We start from the raw sequence: 25,157 nt of genomic DNA on the forward strand, positions 1-25,157 counted from the left end.
AGAAAATGGAAATTTTATTTGATGGAAAGAAGGGGCAAATAGAGAAAACACATTTTACAAATGAAAAAGGCTAGAAATGTGTGGCAACTTTGGAGAGAACTGGTATGAAGCCAATGGACTCTGGGTTGATGGAGGAGAAACTGTCAGTGCCACATTAATGAAACTAGAAGTAAAGAGAGAAAATTCACTTGAGATACAATGTTTCTTCACATCTAAAAAGTGAGTTTATTTCAGGAAAAATAAAAATAAGACTTAAGAAAAGACACAAGAGAAGACAGAATTTTCAGTGGTCTAAATTCATAGATACTTTAGAAGAAGAAACTATTGGGTAAAATGAAGGAAGAATTGTTGAGTCTATTGGAAGAGTTTTTCTTATTCAGAGATTCAGGGGTATGAAAAAGGAAAAAGTCCCAGTGCAACTGGAGACTAGAGGAACAGTATTTGTCATCAAGTAAGTAATTTGGGATTTACTTTGAAAAAATTTAAAGGCTTAGATAAGAAGAAACTAAGCACGTTATCTGATATAGCAGAGATAAAACTTCAAATATACCTCAGGTTAATATTTGATTGATGTATTATTTTTTCCTATCCCAGTAGAGCTCCATGACATTGCCAGAGATGTGGGTTAGAAAGAGATCAGTAAGAGAACATCTCTAGCCTTATCTACGTTCTAAGATGAGAACAAAACAATTACTACTATTTTAAAGAGGTTTTTATATCTCTTTAAAGACTTTGTGATTATAATGAGTTCATCTTTATCTTTCTCTCTTAAGTCAAAAAATTTCAGGAGCCATTTTCCTGGGTCAAGAGATATCCAAGTGGTGGTGCACCTAAAAATTGCCCCCTATTAACGCTGACTTGGTTAGGAAAGGAAAGTTGTATCAGAATACGGATGTTCACAACCAGAGAAGATGTAAGTTAACAACATGTTCTAAATCCCCAGAAGAAAGAAATATGTTAATGATAAACTTAATTTTAAAAAATAGTTAAGTCATAGTCCATAATATGCATAAATCCTTAACATTGAAGAGACCAACAGCTAAGCTTCTGTACAACTTCTGAGGTTTGGAAGAAGTACAACAACAGTACTCTCCTTCCAAGTATCTTTGGCTTGGTGAGAAAATTCTGAGCTGGAAGGATTCTGATTAGTGTTCCATACTTTATTTTGTCTTTTGTCTGAAGTGATGCTGAATACAACCTCAGTCACCAAATTTCTCCTCTTGGGAGTGACAGACATTCAACAACTGCAGCCTTTTCTTTTTATGGTTTTCCTCACCATCTACTTCATCAATGTGGCTGGGAATGGAGCCATCCTGATGATTGTCATCTCTGATCCTAGACTCCATTCCCCTATGTATTTCTTCCTGGGAAACCTGTCCTACCTGGATATCTGTTACTCTACAGTGACACTGCCAAAAATGCTACAGAACTTCCTCTCTACACACAAAGCAATTTCTTGGGATGCATAAGCCAGCTTCATTTCTTCCACTTCCTAGGCAGCACAGAGGCCATGTTGTTGGCTGTGATGGCATTTGACTGCTTTGTGGCTATCTGCAAGCCACTTCGCTACATTGTCATCATGAACCCTCAGCTCTGTACCCAGACGGCCATCACAATCTGGATCATTGGTTTTTTCCACGCCCTGCTGCACTCCGTAATGACTTCTCGCTTGAACTTCTGTGGTTCCAAACGTATCCATCATTTTTTCTGTGATATTAAGCCATTGCTAAAGCTGGCCTGTGGGAACACTGAGCTTAATCAGCGGCTACTCAGTACTGTCACGGGGACAATTGCCATGGGCCCCTTCTTTCTGACACTTCTCTCCTATTTCTACATTATCACCTGTCTCTTCTTCAAGACCCGTTCCTGTAGCATGCTCCGCAAAGCACTGTCCACTTGTGCCTCCCACTTCATGGTAGTTATTCTTTTCTATGCACCTGTTCTCTTCACCTATATTCATCCTGCCTTAGGGAGCTTCATGGACCAGGACCGGATTGTTGCCATCATGTACACTGTGGTCACTCCAGTACTAAACCCACTGATCTATACTTTGAGGAACAAGGAAGTGAAGGGGGCCTTGGGTAGAGTGATCAGAAGGCTTTGATTTGAATAAACCAGAGAACTCTTCTGAGGCATAAATAACCAGCAATGAAAAAGTAGAGATGTGTAATTTTACTGCTTCTCAGATGGTTTATAAGTGTAAAATAGAGGTAACTGGATAAAAGAAGAAAAAGTCCAATCTAGTTGTAGTAAACAATACATTTCTAAGTAACATGAGGAATACTTGAATATGCAAGACACTAGCCATGGAACCCTAATGCTGAAAATTTTTTGGAATATCAGTTGATATAATTGACTTGTTATGTATTCTAACATGTACTTGTATGCAATTGTATGTAGAATTTTGCCTATATTGCCCATGTGTTATATAGATAGATAATATTTAGGACTGTTTATCTGTAAGATCCTTTTAGTTTAACATATTTTAGTCTGATCAATAAAATTGTTATGCTTTTTTATTTTAAGGATTGTCATGTAGGGCTATGTTTATTCAATTGGAAAAGTAAATGCTAACTTGCATATTATTTAAATAAATTTTAAAGAGGTATGTCATGATTTCTTTTTAGTTTGGTTGGTTTTTGTTCTTTTAATAGTGATTCAAAATACAAAAGACATAGAAAGGTGTCAAATGTTTCTCCCTCATCTCTGCCCTCCTGCCACTGACTTACTCTTCATATACAATCAATGTAATCAGTTGTTATCTGTCCTCACAGAGATCCTTTATGCTACAAAGTCAAATACAAATATTTTCTTTAAAAAAGAATGGCAACAAAAGCCAGAATTGACAAATGGGATCTAATTAAACTCAAGAGCTTCTGCAGAGCAAAAGAAACTACCATCAGAGTGAACAGGCAACCTATAAAATGGGAGAAAATTTTCGCAACCTACTCATCTGACAAAGGGCTAATATCCAGAATCTACAATGAACGCAAACAAATTTACAAGAAAAAAGCAAACAACCCCATCAAAAAGTGGGCAAAGGATATGAACAGACACTTCTCAAAAGAAGACATTTATGCAGCCAAAAGACACATGAAAAAATGCTCATCATCACTGGCCATCAGAGAAATGCAAATCAAAACCACAATGAGATACCATCTCACACCAGTTGGAATGGCGATCATTAAAAAGTCAGGAAAAAACAGGTGCTGGAGAGGATGTGGAGAAATAGGAACACTTTTACACTGTTGGTGGGACTATAAACTAGTTCAACCATTGTGGAAGTCAGTGTGGCGATTCCTCAGGGATCTAGAACTAGAAATAGCATTTGACCCAGCAATCCGATTACTGGATATATACCCAAAGGATTATAAATCATGCTGCTATAAAGACACATACACACGTGTGTTTATTGCAGCACTATTAACAATCGCAAAGACTTGGAACCAACCCAAATGTCCAACCATGATAGACTGCATTAAGCAAATGTGGCACATATACACCACGGAATACTATGTAGCCATAAAAAATGATGAGTTCATGTCCTTTGTAGGGACATGGATGAAATTGGAAATCATCATTCTCAGTAAACTATTGCAAGACCAAAAAACCAAACACCACATGTTCTCACTCATAGATGGGAATTGAACAATGGGAATACATGGACACAGGAAGGGGGAACATCACACTCTGGGGACTGTTGTGGGGTGAGGGGAGGGGGGGAGGGATAGCATTAGGAGATATACTTAATGCTAAATGATGAGTTAATGGGTGCAGCACAGCAGCATGGCACATGTATACATATGTAACTAACCTGCACATTGTGCACATGTACCCTAAAACTTAAAGTATAATAAAAAAAAAAAAGAAGAATGGCAATGAACAATACATGTTATATGAACAAACCAATGTTGAGGGCAATGTGTATCTTGGAGATCTTTCCCTGTTAGTACATAGAGCTTCTTTATTTTTTTAACATGCATGGTGTATGCCAATTTGTTCATGTATTATGCTTGATAGATGAGTCTCCTATCATTGGACATCTGTGTTATTTCCAATCATATGTTGCAGTGTATAATCTTGTGTACATGTCATTCCATATATGTGCAAGTCTATTTGTAGGACAAACTTCCAGACATGGAAATGTTAGGTCAAGGGATATGGTTATTGTAATTCAGATAGATACCACCAAATTGCCCTCCCCAGAGGTTATAAAAAATTTCATTCCCACTTGCAATGTAGAAGTGTTTAGATTTTACACTACATTGAATATGAACGATGCCAGTGACTTATTTTGTAGATGCTTCCCTGAAAATATTCTACTTTTACAGCCTGGTTATGTAACAAATGACATCCTAAAGACATGTTCCATAACATGGAAGTCTGCATAATTTTGCCATTGTTATAGAAAGTTTTCAGACTATTTGAAGCCCAAGCAAGATGGCAACTGGGAGAATGGAAAGCTAAGATTACAGCAATTCTTGTCATTCTTAGCTGGCACGCATGCAACATGAAGTATTTTCCCCTACTTCAGCATAAAATAGTTTAAACTTTCCTCTTACTACACCAACAGTTATTCATGTGAAAAATTAATCAACTGTGTTGTTTATTATTTTAATCAAACAAAAAAGCTCTATAGGTGTTAGATTTATGAAAGTCCTGCGCAAAAGAACTTTACTAAATAAAGGAAGGGTGCCCTAAGAGACCCACCCTATAGCTAAAGAAAAAGAATCTCACACAGAGGACATGCTGCAGAGAGAATGAGCTACTGAAACACACTGGAATGTTTCATTTCCTTTATAACACACAAAGAATAGGAAAGAGCAGAAAAAGGAAACAAATTTTTACTAAAAGTTGATAATTTTACTTTTACATTTTAAAATACAAATGAAAAAATGCTTTTTATTTGGTCCAGAGAGGCAAATAAGTAATTAAATTGAATGACATTGCAATCACTAATTAAGAGATAAAACAACCGATTGTTCAGCTAAGAGTTCTGGCACCTGTATCTTCAGAGATGTTTTAGAAGTCACCTGGCCAGACTTCAAAGATTACTATGAAATACCATTAAAAGTGGAGCTAGGTTAAAAAAAAAAAAAACACCTCAAGAATCACTTTGTATCTCATTAGAGTGTTATAACCACTCGTATCACTCCACACTTGGTCATGAAAGATGAAGACTTTAAACACTCTATTATTTTGGTTTTGTTTTCCTGTATCTGTCCTTATTTTGTCAGATTGTAATGCATGTAATATGATGTAATACAGGTGAAATACAAAAAAAATCATGAATTTTTTTTTTATTTTCCTTTGGTACCAAACTCATACTAAGTGAAAACAATGAAATCATAATTGTGGAGGTATTTCTGGAGCTAATAGACAAGAATAGGTATGATGCTCTTAGTTTCTAAGTACCTAGAAGTGGATTCTGGCCCTGAAAAGATGTGATATGCCAACATTTGTAACTGTTTAGAGATACAAATAGACAAGACTATGGAAGCTATGTTGAGCAGGTGGGCTGACTATTCAAAACCTCTGCCTTCACTTTTGCAAACCCAAACGATCTGACCTCTCTCTGGTACTTCTTCTGTCTTCCAACTCAACCTTCTTTGGTCCTTCAGTTCCAGTTTTGTTGATGAGAGAATGCCTGTGTGGAGAAGACACTATCCACCTGAACTGTCTCAGACTATCACTTCTGTTGGTCAGAGTTTATTGCATAATCCCATCTACATGGAGGCTGTGAACTGTAGGAAAACACGTGGGTTCTAGTTATCTACTGCTGCATAACAAATAGTATCCTAAATCTAAATGGCTTAAATTAATTTATTTAATCAAATCCCAGGATTCTGTGGGTCAGAAATTGGGAAGGGCACAGCAGGAAAGGGTTGACTATGCTCAGTAATATCTGGATCTGCTCTCTCTCTCTCTCTCTCTCTCTGTTTCTCTCTCTCTCTCTCTCTCCAGTTTCTTAGTTGACTGTCATGTGCTTCTTTAACAGGGAAGCCCCGGGACAGACTTTTTCATGGGGGACAGCAAACCAAGACAAAAACTGTTAGTTGTCTCAAAGACAAAAACCAAGAACCAGCATTAACATAACTTCTATCATACTCTATTGGCCAAAGAAATTGCAGGCCAACTGAGCTTCTCAAACTTTCAATGGAAAGAGTGTCAAAAATTGTGTGGACATCCTTAATCTACCACAGTCTAACCACTAATAATTCATGCTGTTCCCATATGCAAGGTACACTTACTCCTCTTCCTAATAATCCTAAAATCTCATCCCTTTATAGCATCAGCTCAAAGTCTGGGTTTTTAAAATCCAAATCATGACACAGTGCAAATGGGGCATATTTAGTATGATTCCTCAAGAATGGTTCCTTTTGACCTGAAGACCTTTGAACTTGAAGAAGTCAGGTTATCTTCCCATCACACACTCAGCACATAATGATAAGGTAGATATAAGATGACAGTAATAGAAAATCTTACTCCACAAGAGAAAAAATGGGAGGCACATAACAGTTACATAGCAATTGTGAAACCCATTTGGGGACATTTTTCTCACTCCGGCCTCTAGAGTCTAAGATGATGAAATTGAAACTGATGATACCAATAAAATTCTCTCTCTTCTTCTTCTTCTCCTTTTTTTTTTTAAACACGGGTCTCACTCTGTCACCCAGACTGGAGTACAGTGGAATGGTGCAATCTCGGCTCACTGCAACCTTCACCTCCCAGGTTCAAGTGATTCAACTGAGCCTCCCAAGTAGTTGGGATTACAGGCATGTGCCACCATGCCCGGCTACATTTTGTACTTTTAATAGAGACAGGGTTTCACCGTGTTGCGCAGGCTGGTCTCAAACCCCTGATTTCAAGTGATCCACCCACATCAGCCTCCCAAAGTGCTGGGATTACAGGTCCGAGTCACTGTGCCTGGCCCACCAATAAAATTCTTTTTAAAATATTTTAGGTTCTTAGGATTCTTATTTGGGTTTAGTCAATTAGATAAGTACCACACTCATAAATCTCCTTAGGACAGGTCTTTCTCTGACTTGGGCTGACAATTAGTGTACTGTGAGACAACACCCTTGAGATTTCTGTCTGTCTGTCTTCATGCCAGTAGCATACTGTTTTATTTACTGTACCTTTGCAACATCTTGGGAAGTCAAGAAGAGTGATACCATCTGCTTTGCTATTCTTTCTGAAGATCACTTTGGCTATTTGAGGTCTTTCTTGAATAGTTTTTTCCATTTCTGTAAAAAATGCCTTTGGGATTTTGATAGTGATTGCATTGAATTCATAGACAAGTTATGGTAGTGTGGACATTTTACAATTTTAATTCTTCTAAGCCCTGAACATAGGTTATGTTTCTATTTATTTGAGTCTTCTTCAATTCCTTTCATCAATGTTTTTATAGTTTCCAGTGTACAAATCATTCACTTCTTTGGTTAAGTTTATTGCTAAGTATTTTATTTTTTTTATGCTACTTTAAATGAAATTGTTTTGGTTCTTCCTTTTCTGATAGCTCAGAAAAGCTAGATTGTTAATGTATAGGAAGGCAATTGATTTTGTATGTTAATGTTATATTCAATTTGAATGCCTTCATTTAATTAAAATAGTATAGTACTGACATAAAGACAGACATACAAGCCAATAGAACAGAATGGAGAGTCCAGAAATAAATGCACATATATATATAGTAAACTGATCTTGGACAAGATTGCTGAGAACACACAATGGAGAAAGAATAGTCCCTTCAATAGATGGTGTAGAATAAACTACATAGAGAAGAATGAAATTGGACCCTATCTCATACTATATACAAAATCAACTCAAAATTGATTAAAGATTTAAATGTAAAACTTCTAGAAGAAAAAAATAAGGAGATAACTTCTTGATGTTGGTCTTGGCAATGATTTTTTAGATTTGACACAACAAAATAAAAAATAGACAAGCAGGACTATGTAAAGCTAAAAAGCTTCTTCACAACAAAGGAAATGATCAACAGAGTGAAAAGTCATCCTATGAAGTGGGAGAAAATATTTCAAACCATCTATCTGATAGGGGTTAATATCTAAAATACATAATAATCTTCTCAACTCAATAATACACACACACACACACACAACTTAAAATTGACAAAATAATTGAATAGGTATTTCTTTAAAGAAGACATATAAATGGCCAACAAGTATATAAAAAGGTACTCAATATCACTAACCATCAGAAAAAGGCAACCATAGTCAGATATCACCTAACATATTTTAGGATGGTTATTATTTTAAAAAAAGTGTTGGTGTGAATGTGGAGAAACTGGATCCCTTATACACTGAATATAGAAATTGCAGCCACTGTGCAAAATGGTATGAAAATTCCTTTAAAAATTAAAAATAAATCTACAATCTGATCCAGCAATTTCTCTTCTGTGTGTGTAGCCAAAAGAATTGAAATCAGGGCCTTGAAGAAATATGTGCAACCCTGTGTTTATTTTGAAATTTTTTACAGTAGACAAAATACAAAAACAACCCAAGTATTCATTGGCAGATGAATGAATAAAGAAAATGAATATATACATGAATATTATTTAACCTTTAAAAGAAGGTGAACCTGCCAATTATTACAATATGGACAAACCTAGAGGATATCATGATAAGTAAAATAAGACAGTCTCAAAAGGACAAATGTTGCATGGCCACGCTTAAATATCTAAAATGGTCAACCTCATAGAAATACAAAATAGAATGGTGATTGTCAGGGAATGTGTAGAGGGGGAGATGGGGAATTGTTTATCAGTGGGTACAGTATAAAGTTTCTGTTATGCAACATAAATAAGATCTAGAGATCTGCAGTACAACGTACTACCTATAACTAGCAAAATAGTATTTTGCACTTTAAAATACATTAAAAAGACTATAGATCTCATGATAAGTGCTTTTACAAAAACAAAAGCAACACAAAAGAACACAAGGACATTTTTGGAGGTGAGGGATATGCTTATTACCCTGGTTGTGGTGATGATAGTATGTGTACATATGCCCAAACTCATCGTGATGTATACATTAAACACATATAACTTTTTTATGTCAGTTGTACCTCAATAAAGCTAAAATAAGATTTCTGGAAACATTTTTGCCTCTAGTTGGAAATGTTGACAAGGCATGTTCATAAGACTCATAGTGACCTCTTTGTCTAACATAGAGGGCTTAAGAGGCCTGTCTTAAGATTTTTAGAAACTATTCTAGGCTTCCCCATTATCTTTCTGAGGTTTCAACCAAGAGTATTATAGTCACATCCTTGGGAACTTTACCTAAAAACCACACTTCACTAACAGCACCTTGGAATATGATCTTCGCCCTGAAGCGATTTCTTACTTTGAGAAACTTCTACCATCTAGACTATTTAGCATTAATATACAGTTTAATTTTTTGATCCTGTGAAGTCCTGGAATCTAGTTTTCCTCTAAATACTGATTGAAAATTGAATGCCTTATTTTTTAGTTCATCTTATTTCTGCCCTATTTTGTAATAGTCAGCTAAAAGAATCTGTTGGAACTTTCACTATTTTGATGGTTTTTATGTCAGCTTGACTGAGGATGTCCACACTTTATTTAATTAAGCAGTTTTCTGGATGTGTCAGTGAGGATGTTTTTAGATGAGACTAACATTTGAATTGATAGATTGAGTAAAGCAGATTATCCTCCCTAATGTAGGTGGCCGTCATCCAATCAATATTCTGTTGACTCTGTTTCTCAGAAGAACCCTGACTGCTACAATCATTCTTCCTAGTAACCATCTTAGCAAGATCAATGAGTTCAATAGATATCCTTTCTATCTTCTTTGTTACTGTGGATAGTACATGTCTTCTGTACTACATATTACTGTAGATAGTGGATGTCTCTCTTGACCGCCAGGCCAATAATTAGAGTTAAATCCCCATAAATTAATTAGGGTTGTGCTAGAGATGTTAAAATAGAAAAGAGATTAAACTGACAGGAGTGTAAATAGTAGTTAGAATGTGCCAGCAGGAATACCATGGAATTGAATCTTGAGTGTGCATGATCAAGGGACTAGAACACTAAACTGGATAAATGAGAATATATTAACTAGGGACATTGAATTCTTAGACACGGAATCTGGGGCTTAAGCAAATTTGCTGCTAGTGTGGCTCTTACAAGCACAGGGAAGGCATTGGCCCATGATGATCAAAGTTAAAATGACTGAGTTGCCCTGACAGATGGTATGGAAAGGAATAAAGAGACTCAGGAAAGTAGGGGTACTGGATGAATATACTGTGTGTAGGTCAGAAAAGCCACCAGAATATTATGTTCCACAAGAGTACTCAGAGGAGACACACCATTCACAATTCAGAAAGCTCTGGCAGAGGAGTTCTGGAATTACTAAGAAATTCAGTGGTGACTCTTTGTAGACCAGGGATAATGGTTACAGAAGTAATCACAGAGTTCGAATTGATGGAGAAAAGGGGCCTACAGCAATAAAAAATATATGGTAGCATTGAACCACTGGAAGCTAGTAGTTTGCAATTGCTGTAATCATCAGTGAGTCAAAAAGGTAGCCAAGGGGTCTTGACCTACAGGAAGCTGTGGTGATGGTTAATAAAACACGTGTCCCTAAAGACAAAATTACAGGACTGTTGATGAGGCTGCTGCTTAAAAACTACAATCAAAAGAAGGCAAGAGTAGAGGAACAGGACACTGAGGGTGGTCACTCTAATAAAATGGCTTAATTTCCTGCTCAGTTCACAGATGCAAGCTAATATTTAGGTGCACAACTTATTACCTGAACATTTAGTCATGTCCTCCAGAAAGAAGTGAACTTCAACATTGTGGTAAGCATTTACTGGAAAGACACCTATAGTTTTTCCTGAGAGGGAGCTAACATTATTTATGCAAATTACTGCACACTGGGAAAGGGGGAATACCCAAATATTTCAAGTACAGTTGTCTGAGTTGACACTGATACTCCAAGAGCCAAAGCATCACCATGGCCCAACTATTACAATGAGCATACAGAAGCCAGATTATAAATGGAGTCATGTTAAAGTCTAGCTTACAGTAGGTCACCCAGTACTGTAGGCACATCCAATAGTCATTCCCACAGTCACTGGCTATACAATTAGGACTGATATACTTGGCAGTAAGAGAAGCCTCTATGTCAGTCTTTGGCCAGTGGGAAATGCGCTATCGTACTGGAGAATGCCAACTGGAAGCTTTGAAACTGCCCCATCTGGCAAGGATATTAAACTAACAACAATATCACATCCTGGGAAGGATAGCCAAGATTAGTGCCCCCTTAAATATCTAAAGACTGAAAGATCACTTGCAAAAAACAGATAAAACCTGAATAATAGCTGCAGACTATCCCAAGCTCAACCAACTAGTAGTCTTGATCACAGCTGTCATGTCAGACATGGTATCATTGCTAGAACAAGTTAACAGGGCTTCAGGTAAATGGTTTTTGTCCATTGATATGGCAAATGCATTCTTGTTTCTTGGGAGCATCCCAAGAGTGACTGTTTCAGGAGATCTATTAAGATGTTGTAAGGTTTCTTTTAACGTACCTTCGAAGTTCCAGAACATCATTTTTGTTGCATTCTATTGGTGAAGTCACTGTGCCAGCCCAGGTTCAAGGAAAACGAACCACACAGGGCATCAATGCTGAGAGGCATGGTTCACTGGGCATCCATGTGTCTAGTCTAGCTACAACGTTGACTTGAGACTCATTTTGATAGTCCCGTCTGAAGATTAATGTATTTGTTTTTACCTAGCAAAAACATATATGGTGCATTGTATGTGTCAGACACTATTCTAAGTACTTTATACATATTAGCTCATTTAATCATTGTAACAACCTTTATTCTTATTTTACAGATGAAGAAATAGAGGAACAGAAATGTAAGTCATTTGCCCAAAGTTTTTCCAACAGTGATTAGCAATGATGGATGTAAGCCCAAGCAGAATGGCTACATTTATTTTCTTGAAAATTACACTGTGCTTTCTCAGCTGTTATATCTTTAAATACAGACCATTCTCTTTGTGCTCTTTTTCTGGACCTCCTTTCTAACAGATGTGCTGGGAAGTTCACAACGTATTTCCTGCAATCAGGCAAGAGAAAGAAATAGAGAGTATTCAATTAGGAAAAGAGGAAGTCAAATTGTCTCTGTTTGCAGATGACATGATCTTATATTTAGAAAACCCCATCATCTCAGCCCAAAATCTCCTTAAGCTGATAAGCAACTTCAGCAAAGTCTCAGGATACAAAATCAATTTGCAGAAATCTCAAGCATTCCTATACACCAACAACAGACAAACAGAGAGCCACATCATGAGTGAATGCTCATTCACAATTGCTACAAAGAGAATAAAATACCTAGGAATACAACTTACAAGTGATGTGAAGGACTTCTTCAAGGAGAACTGCAAACCAATGCTCAGGGAAATAAGAGAGGACACAAACAAACAGAAAAACATTCCATGCTCATGCATAGGAATAATCAATATCATGAAAATGGCCATATTGCCCAAAGTAATTTATAGATTCAATGCAATCCCCATCAAGCTACCATTGACTTTCTTCACAGAATCAGAAAAAATGACTTTAAATTTCAAATGGAACCAAAAAAGAGCCTGCATAGCCAAGACAATCCTAAGCAGAAAGAACAAAGCTGGAAGCATCATGCTACCTGACTTCAAACTATACTACAAGGCTACAGTAACCAAAACAGCATGATACTGGTACCAAAACAGATATATAGACCAACGGAACAGAACAGAGGCCTCAGAAATAACACCACACATCTACAACCATCTGATCTTTGACAAACCTGACAAAAACAGGTAATGGGGAAATGATTCCCTATTTAATAAATGGTGTTGGGAAAACTGGCTAGCCATATGTAGATAGCTGAAACATGATCCCTTCCTTACACCTTATACAAAAATTAACTCAAGATGGAATAAAGACTTAAACATAAGACCTAAAACCATAAAAACCCTAGAAGAAAACCTAGGCAATACCATTCAGGTCATAGGCATGGGCAAAGACTTTATGACTAAAACACCAGAAGCAATGGCAACAAAAGCCAAAATAGACAAATGGGATCTAATTAAACTAAAGAACTTCTGCACAGCAAAATAAACGATCAGCAGAGTGAACAGGCAACCTACAGAATGGGAGAAAATTTTTGCAATCTATCCATCTGACAAAAGGCTAATATCTAGAATCTACAAAGAACTTAAACAAATTTATGAGAATAAAAAATCCCATCAAAAAGTGAGCAAAGGATATGAACAGAAACTTCTCAAAAGAAGATATTTATGCAGCCAACAAACATATGAAAAAAAGCTCATTATCACTGGTCATTAGAGAAATGAAAATCAAAACCACAATGAGATACCATCTCACACCAGTTAGAATGGTGATCATTAAAAAGTCAGGAAACAACAGATGCTGGAGAGGATATGGAGAAATAGGAACACTTTTACACTGTTGGTGGGACTGTAAATTAGTTCAGCCATTGTGGAAAACAGTGTGGCAATTCCTCAAGGATCTAGAACTAGAAATATCATTTGACCCAGCAGTCCCATTACTGGGTATACACCCAAAGGATTATATATCATTCTACTATAAAGACACACACATGTATGTCTATTGCAGCACTGTTCACAATAGCATTGACTTGGAACCTACCCAAATGCCCATCAATGATAAACTGGATAAAGAAAATATGGCACATATACACCATGGAATACTATGCAGCCATAAAAAGGGATGAGTTCATGTCCTTTGCAGGGACATGGATGACGCTGGAAAGCATCATTCTCAGCAAACTATCACAAGAACAGAAAACCAAACACCACTTGTTCTCACTCATAGGTGGGAGTTGAACAATGAGAACACATGCACACAGGGAGGGGAACATCACACCCCAGGGCCTGTCAGGGGGTGGGAGGCTAGGGGAGGGGTAGCATTAGGAGAAATACCTAATGTAGATGACAGGTTGATGGGTGCAGCAAACCACCATGTCACATGTATACCTATGTAACAAACCTGCACGTTCTGCACAGGTACCCCAGAACTTAAAGTATAATAAAAAAAAAAAAAGGAAGTTAAAAAAAATTGCTAAGAGTTTCAAGACAGTGACCACAAAGCATTAAATGAAACATAGGGCCCTTCTGAATGCAGGGTCCTTTGTGACTGCATGGGTCACAGGCCCATGAAGCTTCCTCTGTAATAAAAGAAAATTTAAAACAAATATTATGTACAATCACAAACAGACAATACATAAAGAAGAAAATTGCTGGTCATGACTTCATTAAAATAGTGAATTGCTAGTCAACTAAGAAAACTGTAGATAAAATTAAGATGAATAATATTTGAAAGAGCACAATACAGTGATCACTAGAACTAAGAAGTCTCAGTTTGAGTCCTGGTTTCACAATATACCACAAGAAGAAAAATTTACTTAAATCCTTTGAGCCTCAGTTTTCTTGTGATATAAGATAAATGATTGTATTACTTACTTCATTGGGTTTTTGTGAGAATTAAGAGAGCTAATGGATGTAAAGAACTTAGAACAATACCTTACACATAATAAGCATGCAATAAATAGTATTCATTTGTATTATATTCACAGCATATAAAATAACAAGAAGGTGAGGGCTGGCCAAGATGGCCAACTAGAAGCACCTATTGTGCACCACTGTCACAGAGCAAAATAGAAGAGGCAAGTAAATACAGTATCTTCAACTGAATTACCTAGGTACATGCATTGGGATTCATCAAGAAAACAACCCGTCCCACAGAGAACAGAGAAAAGCAACGCAGGATGACTACCCACGTGGGAACGACATGTAGCTAGGGCAGCCTCCCCTGCCCAGAGAAGTGGTGAGTGAGCGAGCGACCTTGGGAACCCATACTTTTCCCAGAGAACTTTGCAACCCTCAGGTCTGGAGATCCCTCATGAACTCACTCCACCAGGGCCTTCAGTCTGACATGCAAAGCTATGTGGAGTCTCGTCAAAGCATCCACTCAGGCACACTGGAAGCCACAGGAGCTTTGGATACCCAGGCTTCCCAGCAAAAGTAACTGCAACTCTGGCAAACTGGGAGGTTAGACCCCCCATATATACCCCTAGAAAACAGTCTAAATCCACGGGGCTGAGCAGTGACCATCTGCAGGCCCCATTTCCATGGAACATCACAGGATAAGACCCAATAGCTTAGAACTCCAGGCTGCCATGGGTAGCAACATTATACCTCCCTGAGATGGAGATCTCAGAGGGAGGCTTGGGCTGCCTTCTTTGCTGTTTCATAGCCTTAACCATTGATGCCTTCAGGCTCTGGGGAATCTGAGGTGATTAGGGACTGGAGTGGTACCCCAGCACAACACAGCAGCTCTACAAAGAGATGGCCAGACCACTTTTTCATGTGGGTCTCTTATCCCATTTCTCTTTACTGGGAGGAATCCCCTGACCAAGGTCTACAACCATTCCTGCTGGTGTTTTCCAGCCAGTAGCAATCCCAAACCTCCCTGGCAGAGCTCCCAGAGGAGGGGTAGGCCTCTATCTTTACTGTTTTGCAGGCTTAGCCATTGTCACTTTTGGGCTTTGGAGAGCTGGAAGCAACTAGGGGCTGGAGTAGACCCCAAAGACAGCATAGCTGCTCTATGAAAAAGTGGCCAGACTGCTTTTTAATGCACCTCCTGATCCTGTTTTTCCTCACTGAGTGGGACCTTCTGGGATCCCCAGCCAACCCTGCCAGTGTGTTTGGGCTGGTAACAGGTCCATTCCTTCCTGGAGCAGAGCTCCCAGAGGGAGGGGCAGGCCGCCATCTTTGCTGTTTGGCAAACTTCACTGTTGACACCATCAGGTACTGGAAAATCTGAAGTGACTAGGGACTGGAGCAGATCCCCAGAATATGGTAGCAGCTCTATGGAAAAGTGGTCAGACTGTATGTTATGTGGATCCCCAATCCTGTATCTTCTTCTGGGGCAGATCCTCCCAGCCTGAGTCTCCAGTCACCCTTACACTGGGACTATTGAGCCAGTAGCAGTTCTGCAATGCTCTAGGACAAAGCTCCCAATGGGAGGGGTGGGTTGCCATCTTTGCTTTCTCACAGTCTTCATCCTTGTGTTCCCAGGCCCTGGAGAGTCTGTGGGACCAAGGGCTGGTTGGGACCCATAACACAGAGCATCCACGTCATAGAAAAGTGGCTGAACTGTTCTCCATGCAGATCCTGATCCTCACTTCTCAATGGGCAAGGCCACCTGACCTGGGACTCCAGCACAATCACCCAGCTGCCACCTGACCACTTCCATCAGAGGCAGTTCTGCAGTTAAAGGAACACTCACACACAGAGATGGGGAAAAAAAAAAGAACTCTGGCAACTCCAATGATCAGAGTGTCTTATGTCCTCCAAATGATCACTCTAGTTCTTCAACAAGAATTCTTAAGCAGGCTGAGATGGCTGAAATAACAAATAGAATTCAGAATACAGATAGGAATGAAGATCATTGAGTTTCAGGAGAATGGCAAAACCAAATCCAAGGAAGCTAAGAATCACAATAAAATGATACAGGAGGTGACAGACAAAACAGCCAGTATAAAAACAACCTAACTGACCTGATAGAGCTGAAAAACTCACTAAAAGAATTTTTCAATGCAATCACAAATATTAATAGCAGAGTAGACAAAGCTGAGGAAAGAATCTCAGAATTTGAAGCAGGCTTTCTGAAATAAGAGAGTCAGACAAAAATAAAGAATAAAAGCAAAAGGAATGAACAAAACCTCTGTGAAATATGAGATTATGTAAAGAGGCCAAATCTACAAATCATTGTCATCCCTGCAAGAGAGAGGGAGAAAGCAAACACTTGGAAAACATATTTCAGGATATCAACCATGAAAACTTCCTCAATCTTGCTAGAGAGGCCAATAGTCAAATGCAGGAAATACAGAAAATCTCTGCAAGATTCTAGACCAGAAGATCATCCCCAACACACAAAATCATCATATTTTCCAAGGAAAAAATGAAAGAAAGAATGTAAAAGGCAGCTTGAGAGAAGGGGCAGGTCACCTGCAAAGGGAACCGTATGAGGCCAACAGTGGACCTATCAGCAGAAATGTTGAAAGCCAGAAGAGATTGCAGGTCTATATTCAATATTCTTAAAGAAAAATTTCTTTAACCAAGAATTTTATATCCAGTCAAACTAAGCTTTCTCTGTGAAGGAGAAATAAGGTCTTTTCAGACAAGTAAACATTGAGGGATTGTATTACTAGACCCACCTTACAAGAGATCTTGAAAGGAGTACTAAATATGAAAAGAAAACACCATTTCCAGCCAATACAAAAACACATTTAAGTACACAGACCCGTGACACTACAAAGCAACCAAACAAACAAGTAGGCATAATAACCAGCCAGCAACAAAAAGACAGGATTAAATCTACACATATCAATACAAACATTGAAAGTAAACAGGCTAAATGTCCCAATTAAAAGGCACAGAGTGGCAAGCTGGGTAAAGAAGCAAAATCCAATTGTATGCTGTCTTCAGGAAACCCATCTCACGTGCGTGACACCCATGGGCTCAAAATAAAGGGATGGAAAAAATCTGCCAAGTAAATGAAAATCGGAAATAAGAAGGGGTTGCAATTCTAATTTCAGAAAAAAACAGACTTTAAACTAACAAAAATGAAAAAAGACAAAGAAGGGCATTATATAATGATAAAGGATTCAATTCAACAAGAAGATCTAGATATCCTAAATATATATGCACCCACAGCAGAAGAATCCAGATTCATAAAGCAAGTTCTTAGAGACCTACAAAGAGACTTAGATGCCCACACAATGGGAGTCTCCAGTGGGGTATTTCAACACTCCCCTGACAGTACTAGACACATCATCAAGGCAGAAAATTAACAGAGATTTAAAAAAAGATTGAACTCAACATTGGATCAAATAGATCTGATAGACCTCAGAACTCTCCACCCCAAAACAACAGAATGTGCATTCTTCTTATCAACACATGGCACATACTCTAAAATAGACCCCACAATTGGACATAAAACAATCCTCAGCAAATGCAAAAGAACTGAAATCATACCAAACACATTCGCGGACAACAGCTCAATAAAAATAGAAATCAAGACTAAAAAAATCACTCAATCTATGCCATTACATGGAAATTAAACAACCTGCTCTTTAATGAATTTGAGGTAAGTACTGAAATTAATGCAGAAATCAAAATGTTCTTTGAAACTATTGAGAATGAAGATACAACATACCAGAATCTCTGGGGCACAGCTAAGGCAGCGTTAAGGGGGAAATTTGTAGCACTAAATGCCCACATCAAAAAGATACGAAGATCTCAAATTAACAGCCTAACATCACAAGTAAAAGAACTAGAGACAGAAGACAAAACCAACCCAAAAGCTAGCAGAAGACAAGAAATAACCAAAATTGAGCTTATCTGAAAGAAATTGAGATGAGAAAAACCAAACAAAAGATAAACAAATCCAGGAGTTTTTTTGGGGGAGAATTAATAAGATGAATAGACTCCTAGCTAGATCAATAGAGAAGGAAAGAGAGATGATCCAAATAAACACAATCAGAAATGACAAATGGGATGCTACCATTGACCCCACAACAATACAAATAATCATCAGAGACATGATGAATCATGAACACATATGCACATGAACTAGAAAACCTAGACGAGATGGATAAATTTCTGTACACATACATCCTCCCAAGTCTGAACCAAGAAGAAACTGGTTCTGTGAAGAGACAAATAACGAGCTCTGAAATTGAATCAGTAATAAATAGCCTACCAAACAAAGGAGGGATGACTCCTCCCCAACTCATTCTATGAGGCCAGCATCATCCTGATATAAAAACCTGGAAGAAACACATACACAAAAGGAAAACTTCAGGCCAATATTCTTAATGAACATAGATGCAAAAATTCTCAACTAAATACTAGCAAACTGAATTCAGCAGCACATCAAAAAGCTAATACAAAATGATTAAGTAGACTTTATCCCTGGGATACAAGGTTGGTTCAACATATGCAAATTAATAAATGTGATTCATCACATAAACAGAACTAAAAACAAAACTCACATTATTATCTCAATAGATAACAGAAAAGGCTTCCAATTAAGTTCAACACTGCTTCATATTAAAAATTCTCAATAAACTAGGTATTAAGGAAAATACCTCAAAATAGTAGGAGCCATTTATGACAAATCCAAGGCCAACATCATACTGAATGGACAAAAGCTGGAAGCATTCCTCTTGAAAACCAGCACAAGACAAGGATGTCCTCTCTCAGCACTCCTATTCAACATAGTATTGGAAGTCCTGGCTACAGCAATTAGGCAAGAGAAAGAAATAATGGGCATTATAGGAAGAGAGTAAGTAAAACTATTCCTGTTTGCAGATGACATGATTCTATATCTAGAAAACCCCATAGTCTTGGCCAAAAAGCTCCTTCAGCTGATACACTATTTCAGCAAAGTTTCTGGATACAAAATCAATGTACAGAAGTCACTAGCATTCCTATACAGCAACAACAGTCAAGCTGAGAGACAAATCAGGAACACAATCCCATTCACAATTGCCAAAGAAAGAATATAATACCAAGAAATGCAGCTAACAAGGCAGGTGAAAGGTCTGTACAATAAGAACTATAAAACACTACTCAGAGAAATCAGAGATAACACAAACAAATGGAAACAGATTTCTTGTTCATGGATAGTAAGAATCAATATAGTTTAAATGGCCATACTGCCCAAAGCAATTTACAGATTCAGTGCTATTTCTATCAAACTACCAATGACATTCTTCACAGAACTAGAAAAAAACTTTAAAATTCATATGAAACCAAAAAAGAACCTGAATAGCCAAGCAATTCTAAGCAAAAAACAAATTTGGAGGCATCATGTTACCCTACTTCAAACTATACTACAGAGCAACAGTAGCCAAAACAGGTTTCCTGAAAAATACCAGGGTATTCTTTCAGGAAAGTCCCCAAAATGGGAAAGTAAATCCATATCTCTGTCCTAGGAAATGAAAAGAAATTTGACTAAGAAAACATATTAAGCCATTGAGACCTGTGTTGGCCATAGTTCTAAAACTAAGGAACAACCTAAGTAAGGAAAAAAAAAAAAACAAGAATGAAAAAAACAAATGAAACTTCACACAGGAATTCCCCAAGGCCACTGATTCATATTACAGGTGTGGAAAGGCATCCCGCTAATTCTTACAATCTTTCTCAACACCAGGGGACACTCTCCCTTTGGATTTCTATGTCTAGAGACCTGTGGCTCATTAAAAGGCCGGCTGATTTTTCAGAAAGAGAGAAAGAGGTTTTTAAAGATGAGTTTATGCTGCAATCCCAACATGAACTATTACTTCAAATATGTTTTAACTTTTATAATCACTGGGAATATAAACATGAATAGCTTCCTTAACTGTGAATCAGAACAATCAATCAGGTAAGAGAATGAACTAGGAGACAGGCTGTGAAGTTGCACATAATCTCAATATCTTAATGAATGATCTATCTACTTGCTAGTATTAAACACCCAGTATCTAGATCTCATTTTCTATCTAATGGTGGACTCCTCATTGTGTTTGTGAGATATGAAGGCCCTTGACCACATTTTTATTGCCATATCTTGTTCTCAATTCAACTCATCTAGTTCTCTAGACATTGTCCAAAGCAAACATGTGATTTCTAAATGGTGGAATTTCAGTGAAGGAAACGATTTGCTACAGACCACTCTGATTGCTAATTTTCTCAGAAGCCAGGAATATATGTTTTACCATATGGATTTTTGGGACAATTTTGTTTTCTGGGTCCAAGAACCAAAAATTATATTTGAAATATAATTTGTATTTTAAACAGGAGCGGTAATTTTTAAATATACAAAATATACATGGTCATTCAAGAAAGTTACTATGAATTATTTAAAGGCAGTTCTTCATGGAGGTATAGTAAAAGTTAGATTGTTTTTCAAAATTTCTTCCCAGCTATGAAGCCAAAAAGCCCATGGGCTCTAGAAGTGTTCCCTTGTTCATTATTTTTTTTTACTCTAGTCACATCAAATTATATTCTTCTCTCCTCAGTGGTTTCTAAAACCTTGAATGATACTCCTTTTATAGGAAGCACTCCAATGTCAGCATCTCTGTTCAATTTCTTTACAGTTCTACTAGCTCTCTCAGTGCCTCTCACTTCTGTAAGTTCCCCACACATCCTGACTTTTTCCCTCCCAATATACAAGAGCTAATCCATTACAGCCTAATGAAAAGAACAAAGAAGAAGCTACTTCACAATATTATGTCTGCTTTTATTAGTAAACCTAATGAAGATAATACCAGTACTTTGCAAATTACAGAGAAAAAATTTTTCTAGAAAATGTAATGGATCTAGAAGAGAAGAAGATGAATTTCACTTGAGGTAGAATATTCCTTAATATCTGATGAGTGAGTTTATTTTAGGCAAAATAAAAACAGAACTTAAGAAAATAGATCACAAGAGAAGACAATTTCAAGAAGGCTGAATATATATTTTGAGGAGAGTTTAGTATTGGTGAAAAAAGAAGAGAAACTACTGAATCTATCAGAGGAAAAACTATTCTTATCCAGGGATTCACAGATTTCCTAGGAAAGAAAGAGTCTAAGATCAGCTGGTGAATAAAAGCACAATAACATTTGCAATGAAAAAAGTAATTTGGGATTCTATTTCAAAAAAAGTATAAAGGGTCAGATTATAGGAAGAAACTGAGCTCATCATCAGATATAATAATGATGAAATTTTAAATATTCAGGCTAATATGTGATTAATGTGGTCATGTTTCTTACCCCAGTAGGTCACTACAACATTTCAGGGATATGGGTCAGGAAGAGACCAGTAAGAGAATATCTCTAATTCATTTACATTCTAAAATGAGGAAATACAATTACTACTACTCTTTCAAGATTTAAAAAAAAATTATGGTTTTGATGCATTGAAACCTGTCTTTTTATTTAAGTTAACATCCTACTGGTGGTTTCTTACTAGGCTAAGAGATAGCTATGTGGTATGCTTAAAAATTGTCCCCTGTGAGAGCTGCTTGGGAAGATGAAAGGAAAGCTATAACCGAATGAAGATATTCATGGGCCCAGAGAGGTGGCTAATGCCTGTAATCGCAGCACTTTGGGAGGCCGAGGCAGGCAGATAACTCGAGGTCAGGAATTCGAGACCAGCCTGGCATACACGGTGAAACCCCATCTCTATTAAAAATACAAAAATTAGCCAGGTGTGGTGGTGGACTCCTGTAATCCCAGTTACTTGGGAAGCTGAGGCAAGAGACTCTCTTGAACCTGGGAAGCAGAGGTTGCAGTGAGCCAAGATCACACCACTGCACTCCAGCCTGGGAGAAAGAGTGAGACTCCATCTCAAGAAAAAAAAAAAAAAAAAAAAGAATGAAAATATTCACAGCCAGAGAAGACTGTAGGCTAGCAACATTTTCTGATTCCTGGGAGAAAGAACTATATTAATGAAAAACATAATAAAAAAAAGTTGTATCAGAGATCATAACAGATATATATATATATATCTTTAATATTTAGCCATCTAAAAGCCAAAAATGTAAAACTTGTGAGGTTGAATCATGCAAAACAACAATATTCTCCCTCCAGATATTCTCGGCTTGGTAAGAAAATTCTGAGCTGGAAGGATTCTGAGTGCGATTAGTGTTCCGTACATTATTTTGTCTTTTGTCTGAAGTGATGCTGAATACAACCTCAGTCACAGAATTTCTCCTTTTGGGAGTGACAGACATTCAACAACTGCAGCCTTTTCTCTTCATAGTTTTCCTCACCATCTACTTCATCAGTGTGGCTGGGAATGGAGCCATTCTGATGATTGTCATCTCTGATCCTAGACTCCGTTCCCCTATGTATTTCTTCCTGGGAAACCTGTCCTGCCTGGACGTCTGCTACTCCAGCGTAACACTGCCAAAGATGCTGCAGAACTTCCTCTCTACACACAAAGCAATTTCTTTCTTGGGATGCATAAGCCAGCTCCATTTCTTCCACTTCCTGGGCAGCACAGAGGCCATGTTGTTGGCCGTGATGGCATTTGACTGCTTTGTGGCTATCTGCAAGCCACTTCACTACACTGTCATCATGAACCCTCAGCTCTGTACCCAGATGGCCATCACAATCTGGATCATTGGTTTTTTCCATGCCCTGCTGCACTCCCTAATGACTTCTCGCTTGAACTTCTGTGGTTCTAACCGTATCTATCACTTCTTCTGTGATGTGAAGCCATTGCTAAAGCTGGCCTGTGGGAACACTGAGCTTAATCAGTGACTGCTCAGTACTGTCACGGGGACAATCGCCATGGGCCCCTTCTTTCTCACATTACTCTCCTATTTCTACATTATCACCTATCTCTTCTTCAAGACTCATTCTTTTAGCATGCTCCGCAAAGCACTGTCCACTTGTGCCTCCCACTTCATGGTAGTTATTCTTTTCTATGCACCTGTTCTCTTCACCTATATTCATCCTGCCTTAGGGAGCTTCATGGACCAGGACCGGATTGTTGCCATCATGTACACTGTGGTCACTCCAGTACTAAACCCACTGATCTATACTTTGAGGAACAAGGAAGTGAAGGGGGCCTTCAATAGAGCAATCAAAAGGCGGCTTTGACCTAAAGAAATCTTGAAGAACTCTTCTGAAGCATAAATAAACAATTAAAAAGTTGTTCGTAATTATATTGTTTCTTAAATTATTTAGAAATGTACAGCAGAGGGAACTGGATAAAACAAAAATATATGGAAAAATATGCTGTAGTTGTATTTAACAATGCTTTCCTGGATTATATAAGGGACATTTGAATGAATGGGATGCTAGCCATGGAACTCTACTGCTGACTATGTTTTGAAGATATCAGTTGATAAAATTGATGTTAGGTTTTTTATATGTTCTTATGATGAAATTGGGTATAGAAATATGCCTGTTTTTCCCATGTATCAAATATATGGATAATACTTGGGTCTATTTATCTATCTGGTCCCTCTAGGTTAATGCATTATAATATTATAAATAAAATTATTATGCTTTGATATTTTGAGGGTTTTACTTTAGGGCCATGGTTACTCAACTGGAAAAGAATACGCTAACTGACATATGAGTTAAGGAGAATTTTTAAGGGGTGTGTCTTGATTTCTTATTCTTCAAACAAGGAGACAAATAAGTAATTAAAGCAAATGACATTGTAATCACTAAATAACAACAACAACAAAAACCCTGACAGTTCATCTAAATAGTTTTGCCACCTCTGTCTCCAGATATCTTTTATTAGTCAACTGTCCAAACCCTCAATGATTACTTAAAATATTAAAAATCGGAGATAATTTAACAAAGCTCTTAAGACTCTTTCAATCTCATTAGGATGTTATTGCTCCCTCCGCCTTTAATTGTGGAAGATGATGACTTTATCAAAATTTTATTTTCTTTTTCTTACTTGGCACCAAACTCATACTAAGCAAAGGCATAGAAGTCATAATTATTGAAGTATTTCTAGACATGAACTACTATGTTCCTCACTTTTTAAGTTCCTATAAATGGCTTCTGTCCCTGAAAAAATGATGGATTCTATAACTTATAAATATTTAAAGAACAGACAGAAAATACTATGAAAAGGCATTTTAAGCTGGCGGACGGATCCTTCAAGGTCTCTGCATTCACTTTTGTAAATCTAAACAATTTTATTCTGACTTCTCTCCATGCTTCTTTTGTCTTCTAACTTCACCTTCTTTGGTCCCTCAATTCCAGTTTAGTTTATAACAAAACAAAACAACAATGTGTGTGTGGAGACGGCAACTCCTAATCTCAACTGTCCCACACTATCAGTAATATATTTGATGCATATTTTTATACAATATGTTTTTTCTGTCATTTCTGGTGGTGAGAATTTGTCACATAATTCAAACTTCAGAGAGTTTGTGAACTATAGAAGAGCACATGGGGTTCTGGTCAACTATTAGTGCATAACACACTAGGACCCCAAAATTCAATCACTTAAAACCCTTAAGTTACATGCTTTGTTGGGTAAGAAATTTGGAAAAACACAGCAGAGAATGGTTGACTCT

At 37.5% G+C, this 25,157-nt stretch overlaps 3 protein-coding genes across 5 annotated transcripts in view; 2 read left to right on the forward strand and 1 right to left on the reverse strand.

Moving 5' to 3' along the window:
- LOC100448298 (olfactory receptor 5V1) overlaps positions 1 to 25,157 on the reverse strand; it is a 109,057-nt gene that overhangs the window by 46,997 nt on the left and 36,903 nt on the right. Inside the window, exon 1 of one of the 3 annotated variants that reach the window (XM_063725417.1) lies at positions 11,572 to 11,769. The exons of the other annotated variants lie outside the window; for them this stretch is intronic. The gene's annotated coding sequence lies outside the window, so the exon portion shown is untranslated. Of the gene's footprint in view, positions 1 to 11,571; positions 11,770 to 25,157 lie in introns of those variants that run through there. 3 annotated transcript variants of the gene reach the window in all.
- On the forward strand, positions 1,185 to 2,104 carry LOC134761611 (olfactory receptor 12D2-like). The gene is given in 2 exon segments (XM_063725276.1): positions 1,185 to 1,449; positions 1,452 to 2,104. Coding segments are annotated over 2 exon segments (918 nt in total).
- On the forward strand, positions 22,786 to 23,748 carry LOC100449030 (olfactory receptor 12D1). The gene is given in 1 exon segment (XM_009241574.4): positions 22,786 to 23,748. A coding segment is annotated over 1 exon segment (963 nt).

Source organism: Pongo abelii, chromosome 5 (assembly GCF_028885655.2).
Source record: "Pongo abelii isolate AG06213 chromosome 5, NHGRI_mPonAbe1-v2.0_pri, whole genome shotgun sequence".
In the NCBI taxonomy this organism is placed as follows: domain Eukaryota; kingdom Metazoa; phylum Chordata; class Mammalia; order Primates; family Hominidae; genus Pongo; species Pongo abelii.